The sequence below is a fragment of the Primulina tabacum genome, chromosome 3 (assembly GCF_025594145.1).
Source record: "Primulina tabacum isolate GXHZ01 chromosome 3, ASM2559414v2, whole genome shotgun sequence".
In the NCBI taxonomy this organism is placed as follows: domain Eukaryota; kingdom Viridiplantae; phylum Streptophyta; class Magnoliopsida; order Lamiales; family Gesneriaceae; genus Primulina; species Primulina tabacum.
The window spans coordinates 8,498,331-8,520,542 of NC_134552.1; the positions used below are offsets into that span (position 1 = coordinate 8,498,331).

Consider the following 22,212-nt stretch of genomic DNA (forward strand, 5'->3'; position numbering starts at 1 on the left):
ACTAACAGTAAGGGGTGGTGGCGCAGTTGGCTAGCGCGTAGGTCTCATAGCTTCTGAGTTATCCTGAGGTCGAGAGTTCGAGCCTCTCTCACCCCATTCACATTAATTTTTTCCGCAAAATATTATTAATTTATTTTTTTGTTATATTTTATTAATTATAACGATCGTGACTCTACATCAACCGACCTTAGCTCAGTTGGTAGAGCGGAGGACTGTAGTTGTCAATAGCCATCCTTAGGTCGCTGGTTCGAATCCGGCAGGTCGGATTTCTTTTTCTATTTTTTATAGTTTGGGCATTTCGAAAGGCCCATTAAACTGAATTAATGAAGCCCACACAACTACTAACAGGCCCATTCTTCTCATTATCAAAAAGTTTCGATCTGTACAATGTGATACTAAGAAAAAATATTTTCTGCAAAGAATTATAAACTTGAAATTTAATTTTAAAAAATATTGTAATTATCCTTTTTCCATATAAATTAATTTTTTTAAAAAAAATATTGAATTTTCCAACATAATAAATAAAATATATATTCTTCTGATTCAAAGAAATTACTCAATTACACTGCATTGTTCACACTGTATTGCATAAGCAAATTAAAGCGCACAATATTTTGTAAAATAACTCATCCCATTTAAATTGTCACAGAAAATACACTCGAATTTCATATTCTTCACGCAAATTACAGATAAATAATATTGAAAATCTACATAGAGGAGTAAAACATCACAACTACTTTGACACTGAATATTACAAAGACGGATCGAACACCTTCACAATCCAACGGCACACCGAAGCAAAGAATGGCCTGAACCGAGTATAACGAAACGAGCATTTCTGTCCAGTTGTTGCACAGACACAACAGCGCCCTTTTGCAGTATTTTAGAATTTGGTAACTAAAAGGTTTGGTTTCTGGCATTTGGAACACCTGAAGCCTACCATCTTGCATCTCCAACACCTATAGTTATATAAAAAAAGCATCCATTTAGAAGCGTACGACGATGCATGAGATATCATCTTTACTGTCTCTGTTCAGTGCTTCGGTAGCTAATTGCTTGGCCGCCTTCTGTGGATCTTTTATCTTCTTGGCTATATCTACAGCTTCTTGATTCGACATCACCTGCAAATGGATTGAATATGAGTCCGAGAATTAATAAAATTGAAAGTTGGGAGGAGGTGAAGAGACTCGAGGGGGGGGGGCTAAGACGACCTTCCATAAGCCATCGCTGGCAAGAATAAGGAAATCAGTTTCATTATCAATATCAGCACTGGTGACATCAGGATCAGATCGTAGGTGCGACTTTAAGTTCTTATCTCCAAACGCACGAGAAACTGCTAACTGCCCGTCCACTCTAGCAACATCTCCTGTTACAAAACATATTTCTGAATAGGAGAGTGCACTGAAACCCAATAATAAATTTTCTTCACAAGGAAATTTAAATTTCGTGGCAAATAGAACATAGTTTTACATGTGCTCATCTAAATAAGATATTTAGGTAGGAAAATCGAAGTTTTGAAGGAACGACAGAAAATAAAATTTTCAAATCAATTTTGCTTTCCAAGATCCTACTTTCCACTTCGAGAGCTCAATGGAGAAATAGATAACCAGCAAACAAAAAAGTAATGTTTATTAAAAAATATTCTTCTTTCAAGTCATAGGTAACCAGTAGTACCAGGTATGTTAGAGACAAATCCGCCTCTGTTCTCAATGTCATCCCTCTCTGTATTTGGCTCATGATCAATGGTCATCTGTATAGCTTGTCCCTTCCTGGAAAGCACTGCTCGTGAATCTCCAACATTGGCCACCCAAAGCCGTTTGCAGTCGATAAGAATCACGTTAACTGCTGTGGACCCACCCCTACCCAGCTCTGGATTATGTGAGAGAATCATCTGGTCCGTTCTCTCATATGCTTTTGCAATAGACCTGCTAGGATCAGCCCAAAACTCCTTCTGGAATCATTCAACACACGTGGAAGTAGAACCATTAGCCACATATATACAAGTGGGGTAAGTTTGTGGCGACCAGAACCAACTATTTAAGCCATCGGTATAGATATAACAGTAAGAGGCCAAATGCAAGGTCCACAGAGCAGGCGCCTCTAAAATGATTAATAAGCTATGATAAACGCTAACACCCTCTCAAACTAAGAATGTCACTCCCCCACCAGACAAGCACAACTCTAGCATGGTAGAATTAAGCTTTTTTTAAATCGAGTTTTCAGCAAAGTCAAGCCCAAGTAATACTTATTACTACGGATGACAACACCAATCACTCCGTAAATTATTCAACAAAGGAAATAACCTGCTTTAAAATATTGGAAAACAAGTGCTTCTGTAGGTAGGCTGGTACACTATCTCCCAGATGGCCATCATAAATAGCAAATAAACCGAGCTCACGACCTTGAAACTGTACAAATTTAGCCACATGGTAATCCTCCATGGGATGGTTTGCCTTCCCTTTGACTAAACTGAATCCATACTTAGCATGACCAACATTGCTTTTTCCCTTGTCCGAACCATATGAAGAACCCTGTTGAATCAAGTAAAAAAAACGATGCAAAGTTTTGTAAGAATTGAGAGAAGATCAATCTTGGGACCGAAACAACATAAAATACAATAGTTAAGAGGGATTAAAAAGAACAGAAAGATGCAAGTTTAATATAGATGCATACAAATTTTCTAGCAAATCACAAGTATGATTGAAGATTCCATAACAAATTAGCATAATCGAAAGTACGCGATCCCAGGAAATTCCACACAAAGTATAAAATCTTAAAATGCAAATTTAAGTAATTTCTCATCCAACACCACATCTTGAAAACACCCAAAAGCTGATTATATAATCTCCAAAGTACAAACGAAACAAAAACCTCAAAAACAGAGCAGATAAACAAGGCCTTACCTGTGACTGGAAACAGCAGAAAGAATCCATATCAAAGAACACCTCAACCTTCCCTTATCAGAACCAAATATCTACCATGTGATGACAGCGCAGAAAATACACAACCTGTGACATGGTTGAAGAAATTTTGATCTTTAATCACATACCCCCAAAATAAAGAGAAAAAGAAAAATCAAGAATCCACATATACCGTTCAGGAATCAAGAAAACAACATGGGAATTCCCAAACATAGATTCCACTTACCGATCCACCTCTCTAAACAAAGTACGGGGACACTGAATAATTGATATCTAGAATCACCCTAAACTAGATCCTCCAAGAAAATCCTTCGATTAATACAATATATAAAATTTATGTACACATAAGCTGTTAGAGGGCTTAAAGATTCAAGAACGGAATTGAGAAAAGGAGCTTCGAGGGAAAATGGGTAATAAATTAGCTGGTGTGAAGGCAAGAATGGCTGCCCAGTGGCCAAAGTTTTGAGCTTTGGTCTTCCCCCACGTTGACTTTATCCTCTTTTCAGTTCTTGTTCTCCAAAACACGTGTTAAAGGGACACTGTTTGAATTTTTTTAATTTTTTATATTATTATTTCACGAAGAGGATTCATAGTTTTTTTTTAAATATATATATATATATATACAGTTTTGATATGCTGCATACCTACCGTGCACACCTATATGAGCACCGATGAGGTGTCATTCACCAGTTGGATGCACAATTTTTCTATATTTCATCACATCCAATAGGTGATTGACACCTCATCGGTGCTCACATAAGTGTGCAGGATAAGTGTGCCGCTTATCAAAACTGTATATATATATATATTACTTTAATGATATATATTAAAAAAATTATTTATATCTTAATATTGCTTTTTGAATAAATATTTTATTTTTACTTTAAAACCTGTAAGATTAATAGCTCTTGTTTGCCCATATATTACAAAATAATTATAATAATAATAATTTAAAAGTGTCTTGCTTGGATCTGGAGTGACTAGTGAGTTGGATAATAATATTTATAGTATTTCTTTTGGCATGTTTACATTTAGCTTTTAAATATATATTTTTAAAATAATATAAAAATTTATGAAATATTTTAATTGAAATATATATAAAATTTGAAAAAATTATCGAAGAAGTATAAAGGTATAACCTTTATTTAGCACATGCCTACCCAAATAAGAAACTTTTTAAATCCAATCTGATTATTAGTTAGAAAAATTCAATTTATTTCTGGAGATATATATATGTCATATGTCTAAAATAAAATAAGAATAAGTCTTTACGAGACGGTCTCAAATTTTTATAATCGCGAGACGGATTGATCCAATTCACAAATATTAATAATTTTTACATAAAAAATAATAATTTTTCATTAATTAGGTTAGATTGTAGATTCGTCACATAAAATTGAACAATAAAATTGTTTTACATGAGTTTTTGTGAAGTAAAATGCATTGTGGTATTGATCTTATTCTTATAAAACCAACTAATGGTTATGTTGAAAAATTGTGGAAGTGAAAAAAAATTATTTCACAAACGATCAATTCAATATTTTTTGAAAAATACGTCCAACTATATAGTTGTTAGGTTCACAAAACATTAAAAAAATGAAGGCAAAACAAATTAATTAATATTATAGTAAACATATCATGAATTAATCAACAAACATCACAGTAATGGATATATGGAATCTCCTATAAAGATGAAACAAAAAGGGGTCGACATAAGAACTCAGAACAAAGCAAGAAGCACGGTCATCTTGAGTAGGAAGAGCAACGCCATGGAGGATCTGGTCGCGGACCAACCCGAGCTTGCCGGAACGGGCGTAGGAGCAACAACATTAGCTCCAATGCTAGTACCAAGATAACTAGGAGGCAACGGCAATGCTGCAGGTGAAAGAACTGTGGCAGAAGGGTAAGAACTATTAGTTAAGACCTTGTACGTACACATGAATATATATATATATATATATATATATATATATATATATTATGGATAAGAAGAAACCTAGCTACCTGGAGCAGCAGCACCACTGGCAGTGTCGTTGCTCACTGTGGATCGAAAGACAAGAAAATATCAAGTGGCGAACAAGAAAATTTTGTTTTTTTAACTCGTGAAAATTAAAAGAATGCATGAATCTGTGGCTACATACATAAACAGATCGATAGCCCCAATTTTAAGTGGTGAAATGCATTTATACGGAGATTTTTGGAAATGGCTAAAGATTTATATTGCCATTTTGAAGGGTATTTTTTATTCTTTAGCGATACACTGTCAAATATATACGAGCCTGATTTCTTCATTCAATAAAAAAAAATATATAAATTTCTATGCAAATGCACTGAATTCTTGAGAAGGTGATGACACTTACGGCCACAGTTACCGACAGAGGGAGCGGAGACGTGACAAGCAGCGGGCAAAGTGAAGGCCTTTTTGACATCAATGGTCACCCCGAGCTGCGCGCTGTTTCTGAACGTCTCGCACAGGCAATCAGCGTCTGTCTTGAGCACCATTTTTAGCCCAGAACAGCACGTTCCTTCCGGATTTTTGAGGGTGCTTCCGTCCGTCACGAAGGATATGCAGAACAAGGGAATGCTGCTGGTTGCTGCCATTCTTGAGTCGTTTATGAGTGCAATTGTGCAAATGAAAGCTGAACTAAAGGAGAAAAGGAGAGTAGCCCAATTTATGAATGGTTTTCGTGATCCATAAACATAAATTTTCAAATTTATACATAAAGATCAGAATAAAAGTTATACGCTAATTTTTTAGCTGCATGAAGTGGGAATATTTAATAGTTTTCAAAAACATTTTGCTCTTTGACCGGCACTTTTTCAGTGGAGAGGGAATGAGTGTGTCTGTGTGTGGCAAATGACACTAAATGGATTTGGTTCGCAAAAGGAAACTGAAGCTTTCAAATTGCTCCATTTTATGATATCACACTCCTATTTATTTAAAATTAATCTTAGTATTCTGATGAAATAATGTTAAAAAACCCGACTTAATATTTCTTAATCGATGTTTGCAAAATCAAGATTGATCGAAAGAGCACATGTGATACCCCATGGATGGGCCCATTACCCTTGGCCCATCCCTAGCTCAAAAGGAAGACAAGCCCATCAAGGGCCCATGTATTCTCCTATAAATACCAGGTTTGAGTGTTCAGTTATTGGATTCACTATATTGTTTTCAGCAGCGCCCTTAGCTGCTCCCCCCATATATCCTCAGTCTCTGACTTGAGCGTCGGAGGGGCTACGCCAGGATACTCTCCTGGCCCCCTCCTAACGGTCTTATTTGTGATTTCAGGCCCAGGGTAATTTTGAAGCCCGTGTCTGGATTAGTGACGCTTGCGTGGATCGGACCCTAAATCTCCCGTGAGTATCACTTGGCGCCGTCTGTGGGAACACTTGAGTTGAGACGTAGAGATGGTAGGCAAGAAAGGAAGTAGAAGAGTTACCTCGGCATCATCGCGTCCTCAGAGGGGACCCGAACAATCTCATGTTGAGACAAGACAAGAACAACCGCATCTTGAGACGAGACATGAACAACCTCGTCAAGAGGCCAGAACTGAGCAGCCCATCCACGAGACGAGGGTCGAGCAAACCCATCCCAATGAGAATGTGGGAAACTTGACCCTGGAACAGCTGGGCCAATTTATCACTCGAACAGTGGATGAGGCCATGAAGAGGAATCAAGAGTCTATGTTTGCAGAAGAGCAGGCCGCTCGCCAGGAGCGAGAGGAGAATGTGAAGGGCAGTCAGAGTAGGGTGGAGGAGACGCGACCCCTCCCAAGTGAGGAGAATCCGGAGATGGAGGAGATGTGGAGGGAGATACAGATGTTGAGGCAGCAGTTGGGAAGCAGAGCACCGGCACCCAAGAGAGGAAGTCCCTTTTCACTAGCCATTTTAGAAGAAGAACTTCCTCCAACTTTTCGACAGTCGAATGTGGGAGAGTACGATGGACATACTGACCCCGAGGAACACTTGGGGAGATTTGAGAATGCGGCCATGTTACATCAATATTCAGATGGAGTCAGGTGCAGGGTGTTCCTGGGCACGTTGGTGAGGTCAGCCCAGCAATGGTTTAATACCCTGCAGCCCAACTCCATACAGTCTTTTGACGATTTTGCTACAGCTTTCTTGCACAGATTTGCCAGCAGCAAGAGGCACCAGAAAAATTATTTGACCCTGTTCGTGATGAAACATCAAGAGAATGAAACTTTGCGAGAATTTGTCCAGCGTTTCAACAGTGCAGCGCTGGAAATACCAGCGGCTACCCCTGACATCATGATAAGTGCCTTCACACAAGGACTGAGGGGAGGGGAGTTTTTCAAGTCGTTGGTCAAGAAGCCTCCGTTGAGCTATGATGATCTGTTGGCTCGAGCTGAGAAATATGTAAACTTGGAAGATGCCCAACGGTACAGAAGGATGGAGAGCCGGCCCGGAGGAAGTAGAGTTGAGGGAGCGGAGAAAGGAGGAAGGAAGAGGGGTGCGGGGGAAAGAGAGGAAGACAGAACTAGTAGTAGAAGACAATTCTCATCCCATGTTCCCCTAGATAGGAGTCAGGACGAGGTGATGGAGGTGAGGGAGCCCGCGGGGAGGTGGGAGAAGTCGCGAAGGGTTGGGTACAGTGCTAGATTATCTTCACGGGATAGACGAGAAGGATCCTCATTAAGGAGTCGACAAAGGTCTCGCTCGCCCCCTAGGCGTGGTCAAGGCCCTCCATGGATAAATCAGAGGATGGGTGAGCAGAGAGGGGAAGGTGGATGTCAAGATGTCCCTCAGGAGCTCGTGGAACCGAGGAGGGGAATGAATGAGGATAACCACCCTACGAGAGGAATGATTCATATGATCTCGGGGGGTGCTACTGATGGAGACTCTAGGCGAGCTCGGAAAGCACATGGGAGAAAATTGGAGAACTTTGAGATATATAGTGGTGCAGACTTACCACAAGACCCCGTCATCAGCTTTGGGCCGGAAGACCTCCGGGGCGTTGTGACTCCACATAACGATGCCTTGGTGGTGACGGCCACCATTGCCAATTATGATGTGGCAAGGATATTTATTGATAATGGAAGCTCCGTGAACGTCTTGTTCAAGAGCACGTTGGATCAAATGAAGATGAGAGGATTTGAGTTTGAGCCGGTATCCACCCCGCTGTATGGGTTTGCAGAACACGTCATCTTGCCTTTGGGTCAGATTGTTCTTCCCCTATCCTTGGGGACTGATCCTCGGCGGGTAACAAAGGTGATAGCCTTCACTGTAGTAGATACCCAGTCAGCGTATAGTGGAATTCTAGGACGACCAGCCCTGAAGGATTTTAGAGCAGTAGCTTCCAGTTATCATCAGAAGCTTAAGTTTCCTGTGGGAAGAGGAGTTGGAGTCCTGTGCGGGGACCAAAAAGTCGCACGTCGTTGTTATGAAAGAATCGTGAAGGAAGAAGAAAAGAGAAGTCACGAGCATTCGCATGGAAGCTTGAGCTCAGTCTTGCAGTTGTAGAGTCATTCGGAGAAGCTTCAAAATGGGTAACTTTGTCCTGTGGAGGTACAAGAGGAGCTGAGAGGAAAGTTGGAGAATGCGCTGGGTAAGGCTCTAAAGAGGCATGGGAACGCTTACCACCTTAGAGAACATCTTTACTTCATTTTTGATGTATTTCGTTCCTGAATTTGTCTTACGTTATCAGTTGATATTTAATAAAGCCAAGTTCTTATATTAAGTTCGTGGTTGTTCTTGTATTATGAGGATTATATGAATTTTATTTTACCTGCTTAGGCTGCGCCTAGTAGAAGAGAAGAGTGGGGGGGAGAAAAGTTAAATTTTTCCTGCTAAGGCATCGCCTAGCAGAGGAGTAGAGGCTGAGGTGGAGAATATTTATTTTCCTGCTAAGGCATCGCCTAGCAGATGAGCAGAGTCGGCGATGAGAGGAGCAGAGTGGAAGAGAAGAATTTTTATTTTCCTGCTAAGGTATCTCCTAGCAGAGGAGTTAGAGGGTGGGGGCGTTGAATTTATTTTCCTGCTAAGGCCCGGCTTAGCAGAGGAGTTAAAGGGTGGAGGTGTTGATTCTATTTTCCTGCTAAGGCCCGGCTTAGCAGAGGAGTTAGGAGATGATGAGGTGAGAGTTTGATTTTTCCTGCTAAGGCCCGGCTTAGCAGAGGAGTTAGAGGGTGGAGGTGTTGACTTTATTTTCCTGCTAAGGCATCGCCTAGCAGAGGAGTTAGAGGGTGGAGGTGTTGATTTTATTTTCCTGCTAAGGCCCGGCTTAGCAGAGGAGTTAGGAGATGATGAGGTGAGAGTTTGATTTTTCCTGCTAAGGCCCGGCTTAGCAGAGGAGTTAGAGGGTGGAGGTGTTGACTTTATTTTCCTGCTAAGGCATCGCCTAGCAGAGGAGTTAGAGGATGGAGGTGTTGATTTTATTTTCCTGCTAGGGCCCGGCCTAGCAGAGGAGTTAGAGGGTGGAGGTGTTGAATTTAAATTTTCCTGCTAAGGTATCACCTAGCAGAGGAGTTAGATGGAGGAGTTGAATTTTATTTTCCTGCTAAGACCCGGCTTAGCAGAGAAGCTAGAGGGTGGGGGTAGTGAATTTTTATTTTCCCGCTAAGGCATCACCTAGCAGAGGAGCGGAGTTTGAGAGCAGAAAAATGTTATTTTCCTGCTAAGGCATCGCCTAGCAGAGGAGAAGAGTGGATGAGGAGAATTAAATTTATTTTTCCTGCTAAGGTGTCACCTAGCAGAGGAGTTAGAGGGTGGAGATGTTGAGTTTTTATTTTCCTGCTAAGACATCGCCTAGCAGAGGAGCAAAGTTTGGGAAGAGAAAAATTTATTTGGTTAGTCGATAACAAAAGATGTTTACGGGGAGCAGAGTTTACGGGGATCGACCTGCCCGGTCAGGTCGCGGGGATCGACCTGCCCGGTCAGGTCGTGGGGGTGTGGGGGCAACGCCCCCATAATTTTTTCAGAAATCACACAACCATTCGCAAGGGAATATATCAAAATTCTCAACGTACTGGACGAGCGCTCGATGCGTTGGGCGAGCGTGAAGAGGCGAGCGAGTGGCTGCGGGCTGAGCGGGTGTGCGAGGCGAGATGGGGGGTGCTGGACGAGCAGGCGCACTTGGGCGAGGGTGGAGCGGCGTGAGGCGTGCTAGGGGCGCCGGGCGAGCGCTTGGCTGGGCGAGCGTGGCGCTCTGCGGGGGCGAGCGTGGCGCTCGGAGGGGACGAGCGCTTGGCTGGGTGAGCAGGCGTGCTGGGGGCGCCGGGCGAGAGCTTGGCTGGGCGAGCAGGCATGCTGGGGGCGCCGGGCGAGAGCTTGGCTGGGCGAGCGTGGCGCTCGACGAGGGCGAGTGCTTGGCTAGGCGAGCGTGGGCGCTCGGCTGGGCGAGCTTAGGCGAGGGGGCGAGGTGGTGAGGGCGAAGCTTGGGCGAGGTGCTGGCAGGCGAGGGGGCGAGGGGCGAGCGTGGCGAGGAGCTGGCGCGTGGGCTTGGGCGAGCTCGGCTGGGCAGAGAGACGGCGAGGCAGGCGAGGGGCGAGCGTGGCACCCAGCAGGGCGAGCGGGAGGATGGCGAGGCGCGACGCGCGGGGCTGGGTGCCTGGGCGAGCGAGGGGTTCGGCTGGGCGCTCGGCAGGAGACGAGGGGCAGGGGGCTCGGCTGGGCGAGCTCGGCAGGGCGAGCGGGAGGATGGCGAAGCGCGGCGCACGGGGCTGGGCGCTTGGATGCGTGGGGCTGGGCGAGCTTGAATGGGGTTTCGGCGAGGGTAGCGAGGCGAGGACTCGGGCATGGGGGGGGGGAGAGCTGGTGAACGAATTGAAGAGAAAACTATAACAAGATTGCGATATGATTTAATTTGTTTCCAAATCTTTGGAGACTGACAAACGACCGGAAGAAAATACACAACTCGTACCCGGTGACTCGAGGACAACACATCTAATCGAACTTTGAACCTACGATTCAGTTCGACTCGGGAGGGGAGACTGGTGATACCCCATGGATGGGCCCATTACCCTTGGCCCATCCCTAGCTCAAAAGGAAGACAAGCCCATCAAGGGCCCATGTATTCTCCTATAAATACCAGGTTTGAGTGTTCAGTTATTGGATTCACTATATTGTTTTCAGCAGCGCCCTTAGCTGCTCCCCCCATATATCCTCAGTCTCTGACTTGAGCGTCGGAGGGGCTACGCCAGGATACTCTCCTGGCCCCCTCCTAACGGTCTTATTTGTGATTTCAGGCCCAGGGTAATTTTGAAGCCCGTGTCTGGATTAGTGACGCTTGCGTGGATCGGACCCTAAATCTCCCGTGAGTATCAACATGAAAAAAGATTCCTACTTTCTAAAAGTCTAGTGGGCGAGGTAGCTTTCTTATGATTCCACGAGACCCCTTTTCAATAAAATCGGAATTAAATATAATCTTCATCTCATCATGCAGTAATAAATTATTATATGCATATATCTGTATTATATTTAATCTTCATCAAACTAAATTAATTTTATTCAAAAGAAAGATCAAACTTCTACTATATATATATTTATATATATATATATATATATATATATATATATATATAGATGATCGATCTAAAAAAAGATGTACAATGTATCATGACATATTACAACATCACTTGTTAAGCTCATTTGTCACTTTAATTACAAGAAAAGAAATGTATTTAAGGTTTAATGTGAATTAAAAATAATCGCATTATTTAAGGTTTAATGATTTAATGTGAATGATCAATAATCGCATTTATCGTAAGACTATAGGGCAAGCAAATGGCGTGATAAGTAGATGAAATACGGTTAAAAGCGTGTGTTTTGGTTAAGGGCCCCGCAAGCACGCTTTGTCCAGCAACTTTCGGTGGCTTTAGGCTTTAGCCCATAACGATGTGTGGACTTTTGAACTCTTATATTGCTTTCAAACTATTATGTATTAGTATTTATACGGGTATTTTTTTTAAATAAAAAAACTATAAAGAATACGAGAGCTGGTAATTTATTTATTTTTATGACCATTATACATATGTGTGTGTGTGTGTGTGTGTGTGTGTATTTTGAGGTATTGTATTATTCATTTGGTCAAGCAAGAATATATGGATGTACTTGTGAGTTATGACTCATAAGCCAAAGCTACATGAAATATTTAGTACCCCAAAACCATACATCTCACAAATTATATGTTTGTATAATGTTCGTGAAAATTCAAATTCAAAGTCAAATGCCAATAATTTAAAGACATTCAATCACTTAAAAGTTTGAAGTTTAGAAATACTACCAAGTACTCAAAAGACACTAAAGTTTTTTTAAAAAAATCAGAAGGAATTGAGATGGAAATAGTCCACAATGGGCATGTTTAATGGGCTGGTAAAGCCCTCGAATCCATTAGTTAATGGGTTGAGCCGGTTCTGCTATACTAGAACCGGTTCCGGTTCTAAAACGATTTTTTTTTTTAAAAAAATCGTGAAATTATTTACTGAACACACATTTTGGTATTGTCATTTTGCCCAGAACGAGGTACTGGAATCTTTTTTTTTTAATGAAAAAATTTCATTAAAACATGGTAAATAATGTCTGTACAAGTAACAAATTAAATACATTGAACATCCCCGTGAGATAAGCTGATAGCTAACAAAGAAAACATCATAAACACACTCGGATTACTCTAGCAAACCAACTGTAGTAGCAAGTCACATGATATATGTCAATGAAGTGCACATCTTGTTGTCCGAGCTTTTGCTATTACGATGAGAGGCCAATCCATATATGTCCACCAAAAATAGCAGTCATAGAGGTTAATAAAAAAATTATATCTTGAAATTTCAAAAATCATACAATGTTAGTAATTTTTTTCACAGTACAAGTAAAATATTGATCTAGATTACAAAAATATAATGTAATTGTCTGCATTACTGATGAGAGTTGAGCGGAGATTCAAGATTTGCTTATCTCGAGCAGAGAAATTACAAAGAAAACTTCTAAATTTACTTAAATAAATTAAGAAACCTACCCACAATTAACCAGAATCGAACGAGATCAGTACTTGGAACTGAATCAACAATATGCCGTTTTGAAAATATTTGTGGAATTTGATTGGTGTGGGTGGCAAATAGCAATTCCCAAAATAGAGAAGGAAAGAATGGTCCAAACTTCACAGAAACAATAGTGGATGGATCATCTCATCTCTTCTCATTGGTCAGATATCTATCCTCTGTCCTACTTGGCTCCTCTTGCCACTCTTGTTTTGATTTCCCTCTGCTGATAGCATCCCTTTAAGTCTTTACCCCATTTCTTTAAAATTTATGTCATTATTGCACCAGAAATCGGATATCAGAGATACGAAGATGGCTTCTACTTCTGCAGCATTGGTTAATGGCTTAGGATCTGCCTTCCTCACCGGTGGCAAGAAAAGCCAGGCCTTGTTTTCTGCTCCAGTATCCGCCAGAGTCGGCGGTGCGGTGGCCTCTACCAAAAGGCTCATTGTGGTGGCTGCCGCAGCTGCTAAGAAGTCTTGGCTTCCCGGTGTTAGAGGAGGCGGAAACTTCATCGACCCCGAGTGGCTTGATGGCTCGTAAGTATTTTGTTTGAGATGCCACTGGTCTTATTTTGTGCTTCAGAAGAAATTGATTCTTATAAATGAATTGATTTGCAGGCTTCCTGGTGACTATGGATTCGACCCGTTGGGCCTAGGGAAGGATCCAGCATTCTTGAAATGGTACAGAGAAGCTGAGCTCATCCATGGAAGGTGGGCAATGGCGGCTGTAGTCGGCATCTTCGTTGGCCAGGCATGGAGCGGCATCCCCTGGTTCGAGGCCGGAGCCTCTCCTGGCGCGGTGGCGCCCTTCTCTTTCGGCACCCTGCTCGGTACCCAGCTCCTCCTCATGGGGTGGGTTGAGAGCAAAAGATGGGTTGACTTCTTCAACCCCGAGTCGCAATCCGTCGAATGGGCGACACCATGGTCAAGAACTGCCGAGAACTTCTCCAATTCTACTGGGGAACAGGGCTACCCTGGTGGCAAATTCTTCGACCCGTTGGGCGTTGCTGGTACGTTGAAGGATGGAGTCTACATCCCGGACGGCGAAAAGCTCGAAAGATTGAAGCTTGCTGAGATTAAGCATGCTAGGATTGCAATGTTGGCGATGCTGATCTTCTACTTTGAGGCAGGACAAGGGAAAACACCCCTTGGCGCACTTGGCTTGTAATTTCTTAAATCTCAAATAATGTTGTGTAAAAAGATCGATTATGTGATGTAGAGAAAAAAAAAACTTAATGGATTTTCTTACCATTTTTTGAGTTCAATTCCCCAAGAATTTAATCTTGGAATGAAGATTATTCCCGCATTAGTATTCTGTTAATTTGTAGTTTTCTTCAAGAAAAGCATAAGAGGAATTGAGAAATAATTCATGGGAGAGAAGAATCCTGAAAATCTTGGGCGAGAGTATGATGTATGTTAGATATGACGGGAACTCGATGTGATTTTCTAATTGTTGGATGGGCCAACAATAAAACCTCTTTCTCTTAATTCTAACGTCTGATGAAATATTTATGTACACATTTGTGATTATACTTTAATTTTCATGCACATCATCGTCCTTGCTGCCATTGCCAGATTACTGAGATGATACTGACATTTTGATTTCTACACTGATGATTTTGTAGCATCCATCTTTCGTGTCTACATTGAGTACATACATCTATCCTTATTAAATATTAAGGATGCAATTATATTATTGAATCGACTTCCTACGCAAACCCATCAAGTTTATTAAACGGCCATCGTCATGATACTTCGAGGCCGTAAATATGGGAACTCTATGCAACTATTCACCAAGATTAAACAAAGCTTCGAACTTCTCTTCAATCAATTTGTTTTGCATACTGGAAAGTTAGGCAGTAGTGTCCAACTGATATAGATAAGTAGGATAAGCTCTAAAAATATAGATAACTGACATCGACAACTGCCATAAACCAAAATTTCATAAAATACAGCATCGATAAAAAGAGCAGAGATTTCTTGACCAAAACAGAGGTAATAAACGCCTACAAACATTATCAGACTCGTACTCCATAAGCCTTCATGTCTTGCTTCTTGAGCATGAGGGTACACACCTCTTTCAACAACTGACACGGTTGAAGCCATGTGGTGTTTTTAGCGGCACATTTTCTTTGTTCGATGAAATCTCATGTTTAGCATTCACCTGAGTTTACCAAGTTCTTGTTTCTTCCGCAGTGCCTTCTGACCATGGTAAATGAAAGAATCCACTATTCCAGCAACCGTGAATACACCTGGAAAAATGACGATTCAAGGAATTACGACGATACTAAGTTGTTTCAAGTATCAGTTGAGAGTGTACATGGACCAGGAAAGTACATCTTCATCGCTTCAAGAATCCACTAAGTGTGTCCTAAGCTGGAAACTTGACGGCTTTAAGTATTAGAATTTCGTTAAGATGATAAAACACGGGGAATCTATTTGTCCTTACATTGTGATGAGCTATTGAATACTGAATTCGTCATTGGACGAAGGCTAAAGTTCTGCTTTCGTTAACCTCCTATCAATTAGGCATGGAGACAGAATTTGGTGTTTATAGCAAGTGGAGTGCATTTATAAAATACATAAACTGGTCTTAGCATAGCTCGAGGAAGGAACATGTGGGGGAGAAGAGTTACAAGGTCCCATCTCCATGTTTAGATCAGAAAACAAGAGATGCATTGTACAAATGTGTTCTAAAAAGAGGCTTTAATACTCCTTACGACTAGCATAATAGGGAGTAAGCTTAAAGTTAACCAGACAAGGTAGCTGTTTGTTCAAAAGACAGCAACCAATTATCTCTAGATAGAGCAGAAAAGAGATGCAAATCAAGCAATAAACTAATATAAATACCTCCCATGATGGCACAGATATGTGTTAGGAAGTGCAAGAATGGTGTATGTTCTTCTGTGAAAGTAACCTGCCATGATATACACGGTTATAATAAAGTATATTAGTTAGATAAAAAGTATACCTAAAAGAACCTTACTTTCAGCTATAAAAAACACCAAGAGCGAGATATTTTATAAAATCCAAATATATGTTGCTATCTAGTCATTATGCATCAAGCTCAGCAGCATAATAAATCACAAAAATAGTTTCTCAGAATGGATGAGAATGCATAACCCTTCGGGGTCTAGACATGCTTCATCCTGGGCAAGAATGGCGCATTGTACAAGAACAGATGAAATACCAAGTTTCTACAAAATAATGCCTAGATTTCTAATTAAAACTTTGTACTTTTGTAATAAAGGTTACCTTTATGGGAGACAGGTCATAGAAGAAGAAAACTCCAGGAACAGACCTGGTCAGCTCCATTTCAGAATTCTTGAAATGCTCGGTGACAGAAAACTGAATGCATACGAACAGTGATGATATAAAAGAGATAGATGTAAATATCAAATAAGAGTTGCGATGTTGAAAAGTGTAATACCTGATTTGACTGAATAGTATGACCTCTAATATTGGTGTGTATGGTTGGAACCACCTGCAAAGCCCACAAGAAACTTAGAAGTGGCAAGCTTTTAGATCTTTCAGATGAAGGGGTGTCACAAGCATTTGAAGTATTACAATTTCCAAAGCAGCAAAAATAAAAAATGCATCCACCTTTTCTTTCCAGCACCAAATTTCGCTGATGAACGACAATGACGAGGGATGGAAAACTAAAATGGTTTGATGCAAGTTTTATACACAACCAATCCCTACCGCAGAAGATCTCATAAAATGGTCTAATAAGCCTTACTTCAGGAGTGTAATAGAGAAGGGGGATCATGAACTATGAAAATGTCAGATTGAAATTATCCAATTAATTAGAGTAGAGTTGAATTTATTTCATGATTGTGATAGATTTACAATGAGGCAATCGTGATTCGGTAACCCTTGACCAAAATAGTCAGCAGATTTGTTGAAGGGATCAAGGTCATCAGAAATCTAAGATAGCAAATAAACCACTTTGGTGAGAGTAAAATATAATAGGTCAATGTCAGGGTAGGTTCCCTTAGAGCACTGACCTCGATAACAAACATCCAAGCAAACAGTTGATACATGTTTCAAGGGCGTGTAAGAGTGTGTGATCTCTTCGACGAGAGCAAAATATAATAGGCCAGGGTCAGGGTAAGTTCCCTTCAAGCACTGACCTTGACAAAATACTGATACACTCCACCTGGAGTTTCTTGTAGCCACTGCACACTGAATATTTACAGAAATGATTAATGATACAAAAACGAAAATCAAATGCACGATAACTTAACAACCATCTGTATCTATGAAGGTTTCCACGGTGTTAGTAAAGTGTCTAGGAGAGGAAAATGTTATTGTCTCAGTAGTCTTCACATCAAAGGACACTACACCACACCAAAAGACATGCAGGATTCGAAAACACATGAAACAAATGAATTATCACATATAAATTATGTGAAAGTGAGGGGCTAAAAAACTGTGAAATTCAGGGTCAAATATTAATCCCTCTTAAGCTCAATTCAAAACGCCAACGCATTGTCGAAAATCACATATTCAAGATAAAAGGCCTGTGTGTAAGTTTGCTTACCCATCTAGAGGATTTACAATCCCAGGAATAGAATCTCCAAAAGTTAACTTGTTGATCTTGTGGCTTATCTGCATGGAATGCCATAAAAGCAGTAAATTGATCTGTATTATGTTTAAATTTGAAAAGAAACTAAAGTGAGTAATTCAACGTCTATGACATGGAGATCGGAGAGGAAGAAAAAAACCAAAAACTAGACAGGTCCTTACATTATAATTTTCTGTTTGAAAAGCGAGGAGATCTAGCAGCTGGAAGTTCGACTGGTGAAAGCTTTTACCAGGGGAAAAGTGAAAATTCCCTGCCACTTTATTAACTTCCAGAGATCCATGAATATTGCATCCTTCACCTTGTTCCTCTTTTACTTTATCAACAAAGCCTTCTCTTTTGCACTATATACGTTAAAATAATATCATAGCATAGAAAAATGACCTCATATCAGAATATAAATGAGGAATCGACAAGAGTGTAAGAATGGTTGGAATTCCAAGATGGTTTCACAAATTCAACTACATATGATCATCTTTAGTTTTAGCCTCAGAATAAATCCAAACAGCATAAGGTTAACAATTCAATATGTCAATGTGTTTCATTGTTTGACAGATATGAAGACTGGCACTGAAAAAAGACTAACATATAACTTCGAGCCAAAGCATTTGAAAAGTGAAGTAACTTGTTTGTGACAACTACACAATAGTTCTCTTGGCCAGCCAATGAGAAGATCTAATGGCCAGTATTCCAGCAAATTTAATATCAATTACACTGATTTAGCAGCCTGTCTGAATTAGCTTCCAATAATACGCCACATTCGTCTTTTTCATTACAGCATTTATTTGAAAAAAATTTCAATTTCCTACTTGTTTAAAAAGACAAAAATTGTCAACGACTCAATTAGAAAAAATTAACATCAAATCTGGTGTTCCTCCAACCTGATCAATCAAATCTGCATTTGTTATTGCCCAGCCTTTCTTTTGATATGCTTCACGAACTTCTTCACATGAATTACAACATTCATCATCCGCCTGCAAAAAAAGATAGAAAATAATGATAAATAAAGATTTACATGTGCGCAGTTCCGTGCACCCATGTTCACACTGCCTGGAACATTTAAAAAAAGTAAAACTGAAACATATGAATCTTGTACGTGTCTCGACATTCATCAAAACAAAAACAGAGAGCACATAATAACTACTAAATTTTCATTATGCTCTTTGGTTTGCTTTCTCACTTCATTTACCAGAAAATCTGAAGCATAAAAATATGTAAATTATTTCCACATCATAAAGTTGGTTGAATTTTATGATAAATGATCACAAAAAATTTTGGAGCGAAGAGGACCCAAAAGTTACAAGTATGGACAACCCAGTGGTTAAATTTCGTTTCTAAGAACAGAGCTCCAGAATTTCACCCAATTGTGTAATATCCTACATACAGTCCCCTACCTAAGTAAATAACATAAATATAAAATAAATGGATGGCATAGAAATACCGATTCTGCGCCAAAACATGAGCCACAATATTTCTCGTTATGCTCAAGCCTGCCACCATGTCTCTGCAAAGGCTTCTCGATCTAAAAGATATAATAAAATATGGATTTAGAGAGAGAGCACTGTCTATTCCAAGACTTCTCAGTCTTAATATACACTTTAAATAACACACACAGGCAGTGAACCGAACAAATGCAAGAAACCGGATGCCTTTGTAAATCATTTGAAGTTCTAACAACATTGTTATGGCGAAGCTTTCACATAAATTCTTAAAGAGTGGCAAAAGAAAGCTAATTGACACAAACTTGCAAAGAAAATTATTTTCTGAGTAGCTGGATGAGAAATTAATTGTCTTCAATCCCCCTTGAGGATGATATTTGGCACGCAGCCACAGGGCTAAAAAGTCCTACAAAGGAACTCCGTTGAGAAAATGTTACTGATCAACATTCAGTGCAGGACACACCAATTATGTATGAGTTAAAATAACATTCATAATTCCTTCAAATGGTAAGTGACATGTACAGGACTCAAATTCATCAACTGACACAAACTATGGAAGGCTAAATAAATCCGAGGAATTATGAGCACACCAAAGAATAAAGGGCCACAAAAGAGAAACAAAATTTTAATAAAGGATGTCTTCTATGTTTTCACCAACCTGTGGGGCACCAATGCCATCTTGTCTCGTCCCTACCACATTGCCATGAGAATCAATTCTTTTCTTGAAAATATCATGTCTCTGCAGGTTCAGTGAAGCACATTATGCAACCAATATATAGAAATAAAGGGAAGCTGGCAGGAGGTCAGCAGAAATGTTTGAGACTAAAATAAAAGCCGAGAAAGTTAGCTTGACAATATAAACAAGATACACAGACATTGAAAACAAACTGGAAAGAGCCATACGCATACATACTATGTCTAGATGTCGCTCCCCACTGATATCCATGGCATCAACACTCAGCAATGTACATGGAATGGCAGGAAAAGTGACATCAAACTGCAGTTAAATTAAGAGGTAAATTAATAAATTGCATTGATAGGGATGAAGCTAATGCCCATGGCTTAAATAAAGGGAAGGAGTAGTATAAAGTGAACAAATAACTTAAGTTTTGTAGGTCCGTAACAGGGTAATGGCTACCTTGGCTACCTCGTACCACTTAAATAGATAAAATTATGCTACAAGTATAGAAACAAACTTGAGAATGGAGTTCAATTTTGAGGATTAAGTTTCTATAATGGTAGACATTACACAGTTATCTTACATTAATATGCAATTTTCCTCCTCTAGACGTGTCTACTACTAGCTTTGTATTTGTTATGGTGTGAAGGTATAATCCTGCAATAAGAAGCCAATAAACATGCTGTATAAGTGAGAGTATAGAAGCAACAATGATACTTTTGAAAGAATCAATTCCAATCTTGCGAGCAAGGTAAGTGGATTTTCTAAGAAATAAGCACGATCTTGGTATTATGCTAACACAAACCATGTATGAAACCTCATACGTATGAAAAATCCAATCAAAATTGATGGGTTTCTTCACGAGAAAGAGTCTTAGCAAAATTCAAAGGTAAGAAATAAAACAAAAAACATAGCACAAGAATCTTCATGAATGATAGTAGTTTAACACGAAGAATCATTGTTTATATCATATTTTTTATAACAAATAAAGGTGTATTACCAGTGGTTTCTTATGAAAAAAGAAATTAATGTCTTGCCATGTCCAAATATCGGGGTAGATCAAACAGAATCAACTGAGTGGTAAATCCAAAAGATATATGATTCCACACTCCACAGTCAAATGCATCGAAAAGATCATCCGTCTCTTCAATTTCCACTTTATGGCCTAAGTAGCATTTATACCAAGAGCCGGAAACACCACTTACCCATCAAGCTAATGGACAATTTAATCACTTTGTATTAGGCAGCCAGCCAAACTCCATAGTGTCTACATCACATAAGTCATATTATTATCACCCGATTACTGAAGAGCTAATATGTGGGAGTCACTCCCCAAATAATCAGTTGCAATGTACACCTCCCCATTGCTAGTTTTATAAACAAACAACGGATTTGGTATCTTCATTCACAAATCCAAATTAGCTACAATGGAATAGGTTGGAATACATGGGGACCCAAAAATAGATGGGATTGGTAACATCCTATAAATAACCACTACCAATAATTAACCACTAACAATAAGATAAAACTATACACTCAAACCCCTCCTGTGTCAACTCAATAAAAATCAACATCATATAAATAAAAGAAAATGGTAAGTATATACATTGACATAAAACTAGCATCTTCTACTTATTGTAAAGTAATTTGACGGGTCCTTCTTGCCAGATCCTAACAACGCTTCAATCAGCAGTAAGCCCCCAAGAACTCAAGTTGCCTAAATGAACACTGTACCAATTACCATTAAGATAAAATATTTTGCACTTTGTAATCACACCCTCGGGCAGGCCAGACGAGTACACAAGTTTTCTTACTAAAATTAAGAAAAAAGAAAAGGGATCTGCTTCCTAGATTATATTAAAACAGTCATCCCGAATCATTTTAAATGTTTTCATAAAATTAACCCTGGCTTCCCCCACTTCCGCGCTGCATTTAGATGCCTTCCACCACCACCACCAACACGCGACAAAATTCAATATACACCAAGAAACTAATCAGAATTAACATAATAATACGACCGCAAACCCAATAACATTCAAACCTCGGAAGCTCCAACATCAACGGGGTAAAAGAAATTTTTTTTAAAAAAAAAAAAAGAAGATGAGATCGGAAAGTTTGCGAAGACATACTGAATTCAGAAACGAAAAGAACGAAGATGAAGATAGAGGAGACGAGCGTGATAACACCACCGGAGAGCGTGCGGCTGAAGAAATCCTCATTGATTTTCGGGTACGCATCCAAATTCCGCAGCTTACCGTACACCTTATCCATGTATACGGAGTATACAGAAAGGGTGTTTGTTTACAACTATATATACTCCACAAAACCAAGGATTCTTACTTCATGCGCATGAATTTGGGATAAAACTCCCTAGGCGGATTTCTTTGATTGTCCTGCTAGAGGGGATGATTATCGTACCCCGAGGCCACCGAGAAGATGGACGGCAAAGGAAAGGGCTACCTTTGACTTGTGTTGAATCTGGTTCACCTATGCTAGAATCAATGCACGCCCTTCGGTTTTACAAAAATACTGTGGTCGATATTTCGGCCAATGAATAGTATATTAAAATTTAACTATGTTTAAATAAT

The 22,212-nt window shown here is 39.9% G+C and overlaps 4 protein-coding genes and 2 non-coding genes across 6 annotated transcripts; 3 read left to right on the forward strand and 3 right to left on the reverse strand.

The window, feature by feature from the left end:
- Positions 1-11: 11 nt before the first annotated feature.
- TRNAM-CAU (transfer RNA methionine (anticodon CAU)) lies at positions 12-96 on the forward strand. The gene is given in 2 exon segments: positions 12-49; positions 61-96. It is a non-coding gene; the product is annotated as a tRNA-Met (tRNA).
- An 85-nt stretch (positions 97-181) lies between these two features.
- TRNAY-GUA (transfer RNA tyrosine (anticodon GUA)) lies at positions 182-266 on the forward strand. The gene is given in 2 exon segments: positions 182-218; positions 231-266. It is a non-coding gene; the product is annotated as a tRNA-Tyr (tRNA).
- Positions 267-523: 257 nt separating this feature from the next.
- LOC142539925 (putative protein phosphatase 2C 10) lies at positions 524-3,425 on the reverse strand. The gene is made up of 6 exons (XM_075645691.1): positions 3,148-3,425; positions 2,904-3,008; positions 2,304-2,531; positions 1,675-1,951; positions 1,212-1,366; positions 524-1,121 (listed from the first exon to the last, which is right to left on the reverse strand). Exons 2-6 carry the CDS (start codon positions 2,931-2,933, stop codon positions 987-989), a joined length of 825 nt encoding a protein of 274 aa, XP_075501806.1. The 5' UTR covers positions 2,934-3,008; positions 3,148-3,425; the 3' UTR covers positions 524-986.
- Positions 3,426-4,526: 1,101 nt separating this feature from the next.
- Positions 4,527-5,522, reverse strand: LOC142538364 (non-specific lipid transfer protein GPI-anchored 11-like). The gene is made up of 3 exons (XM_075643699.1): positions 5,282-5,522; positions 4,926-4,961; positions 4,527-4,811 (listed from the first exon to the last, which is right to left on the reverse strand). Exons 1-3 carry the CDS (start codon positions 5,520-5,522, stop codon positions 4,642-4,644), a joined length of 447 nt encoding a protein of 148 aa, XP_075499814.1. The 3' UTR covers positions 4,527-4,641.
- Positions 5,523-13,183: 7,661 nt separating this feature from the next.
- Positions 13,184-14,242, forward strand: LOC142539927 (chlorophyll a-b binding protein CP24 10A, chloroplastic). The gene is made up of 2 exons (XM_075645693.1): positions 13,184-13,458; positions 13,540-14,242. The coding sequence occupies exons 1-2, from the start codon at positions 13,190-13,192 to the stop codon at positions 14,087-14,089; spliced, it is 819 nt and encodes a 272-aa protein (XP_075501808.1). The 5' UTR covers positions 13,184-13,189; the 3' UTR covers positions 14,090-14,242.
- Positions 14,243-14,720: 478 nt separating this feature from the next.
- LOC142539926 (uncharacterized) lies at positions 14,721-22,165 on the reverse strand. Its single transcript, XM_075645692.1, has 13 exons — positions 21,754-22,165; positions 20,208-20,281; positions 19,859-19,942; positions 19,604-19,684; positions 18,948-19,028; positions 18,388-18,480; positions 17,671-17,850; positions 17,465-17,532; positions 17,055-17,106; positions 16,352-16,405; positions 16,177-16,269; positions 15,772-15,838; positions 14,721-15,173 (listed from the first exon to the last, which is right to left on the reverse strand). The coding sequence occupies exons 1-13, from the start codon at positions 21,893-21,895 to the stop codon at positions 15,082-15,084; spliced, it is 1,161 nt and encodes a 386-aa protein (XP_075501807.1). The 5' UTR covers positions 21,896-22,165; the 3' UTR covers positions 14,721-15,081.
- Between the last annotated feature and the right edge of the window lie 47 nt (positions 22,166-22,212).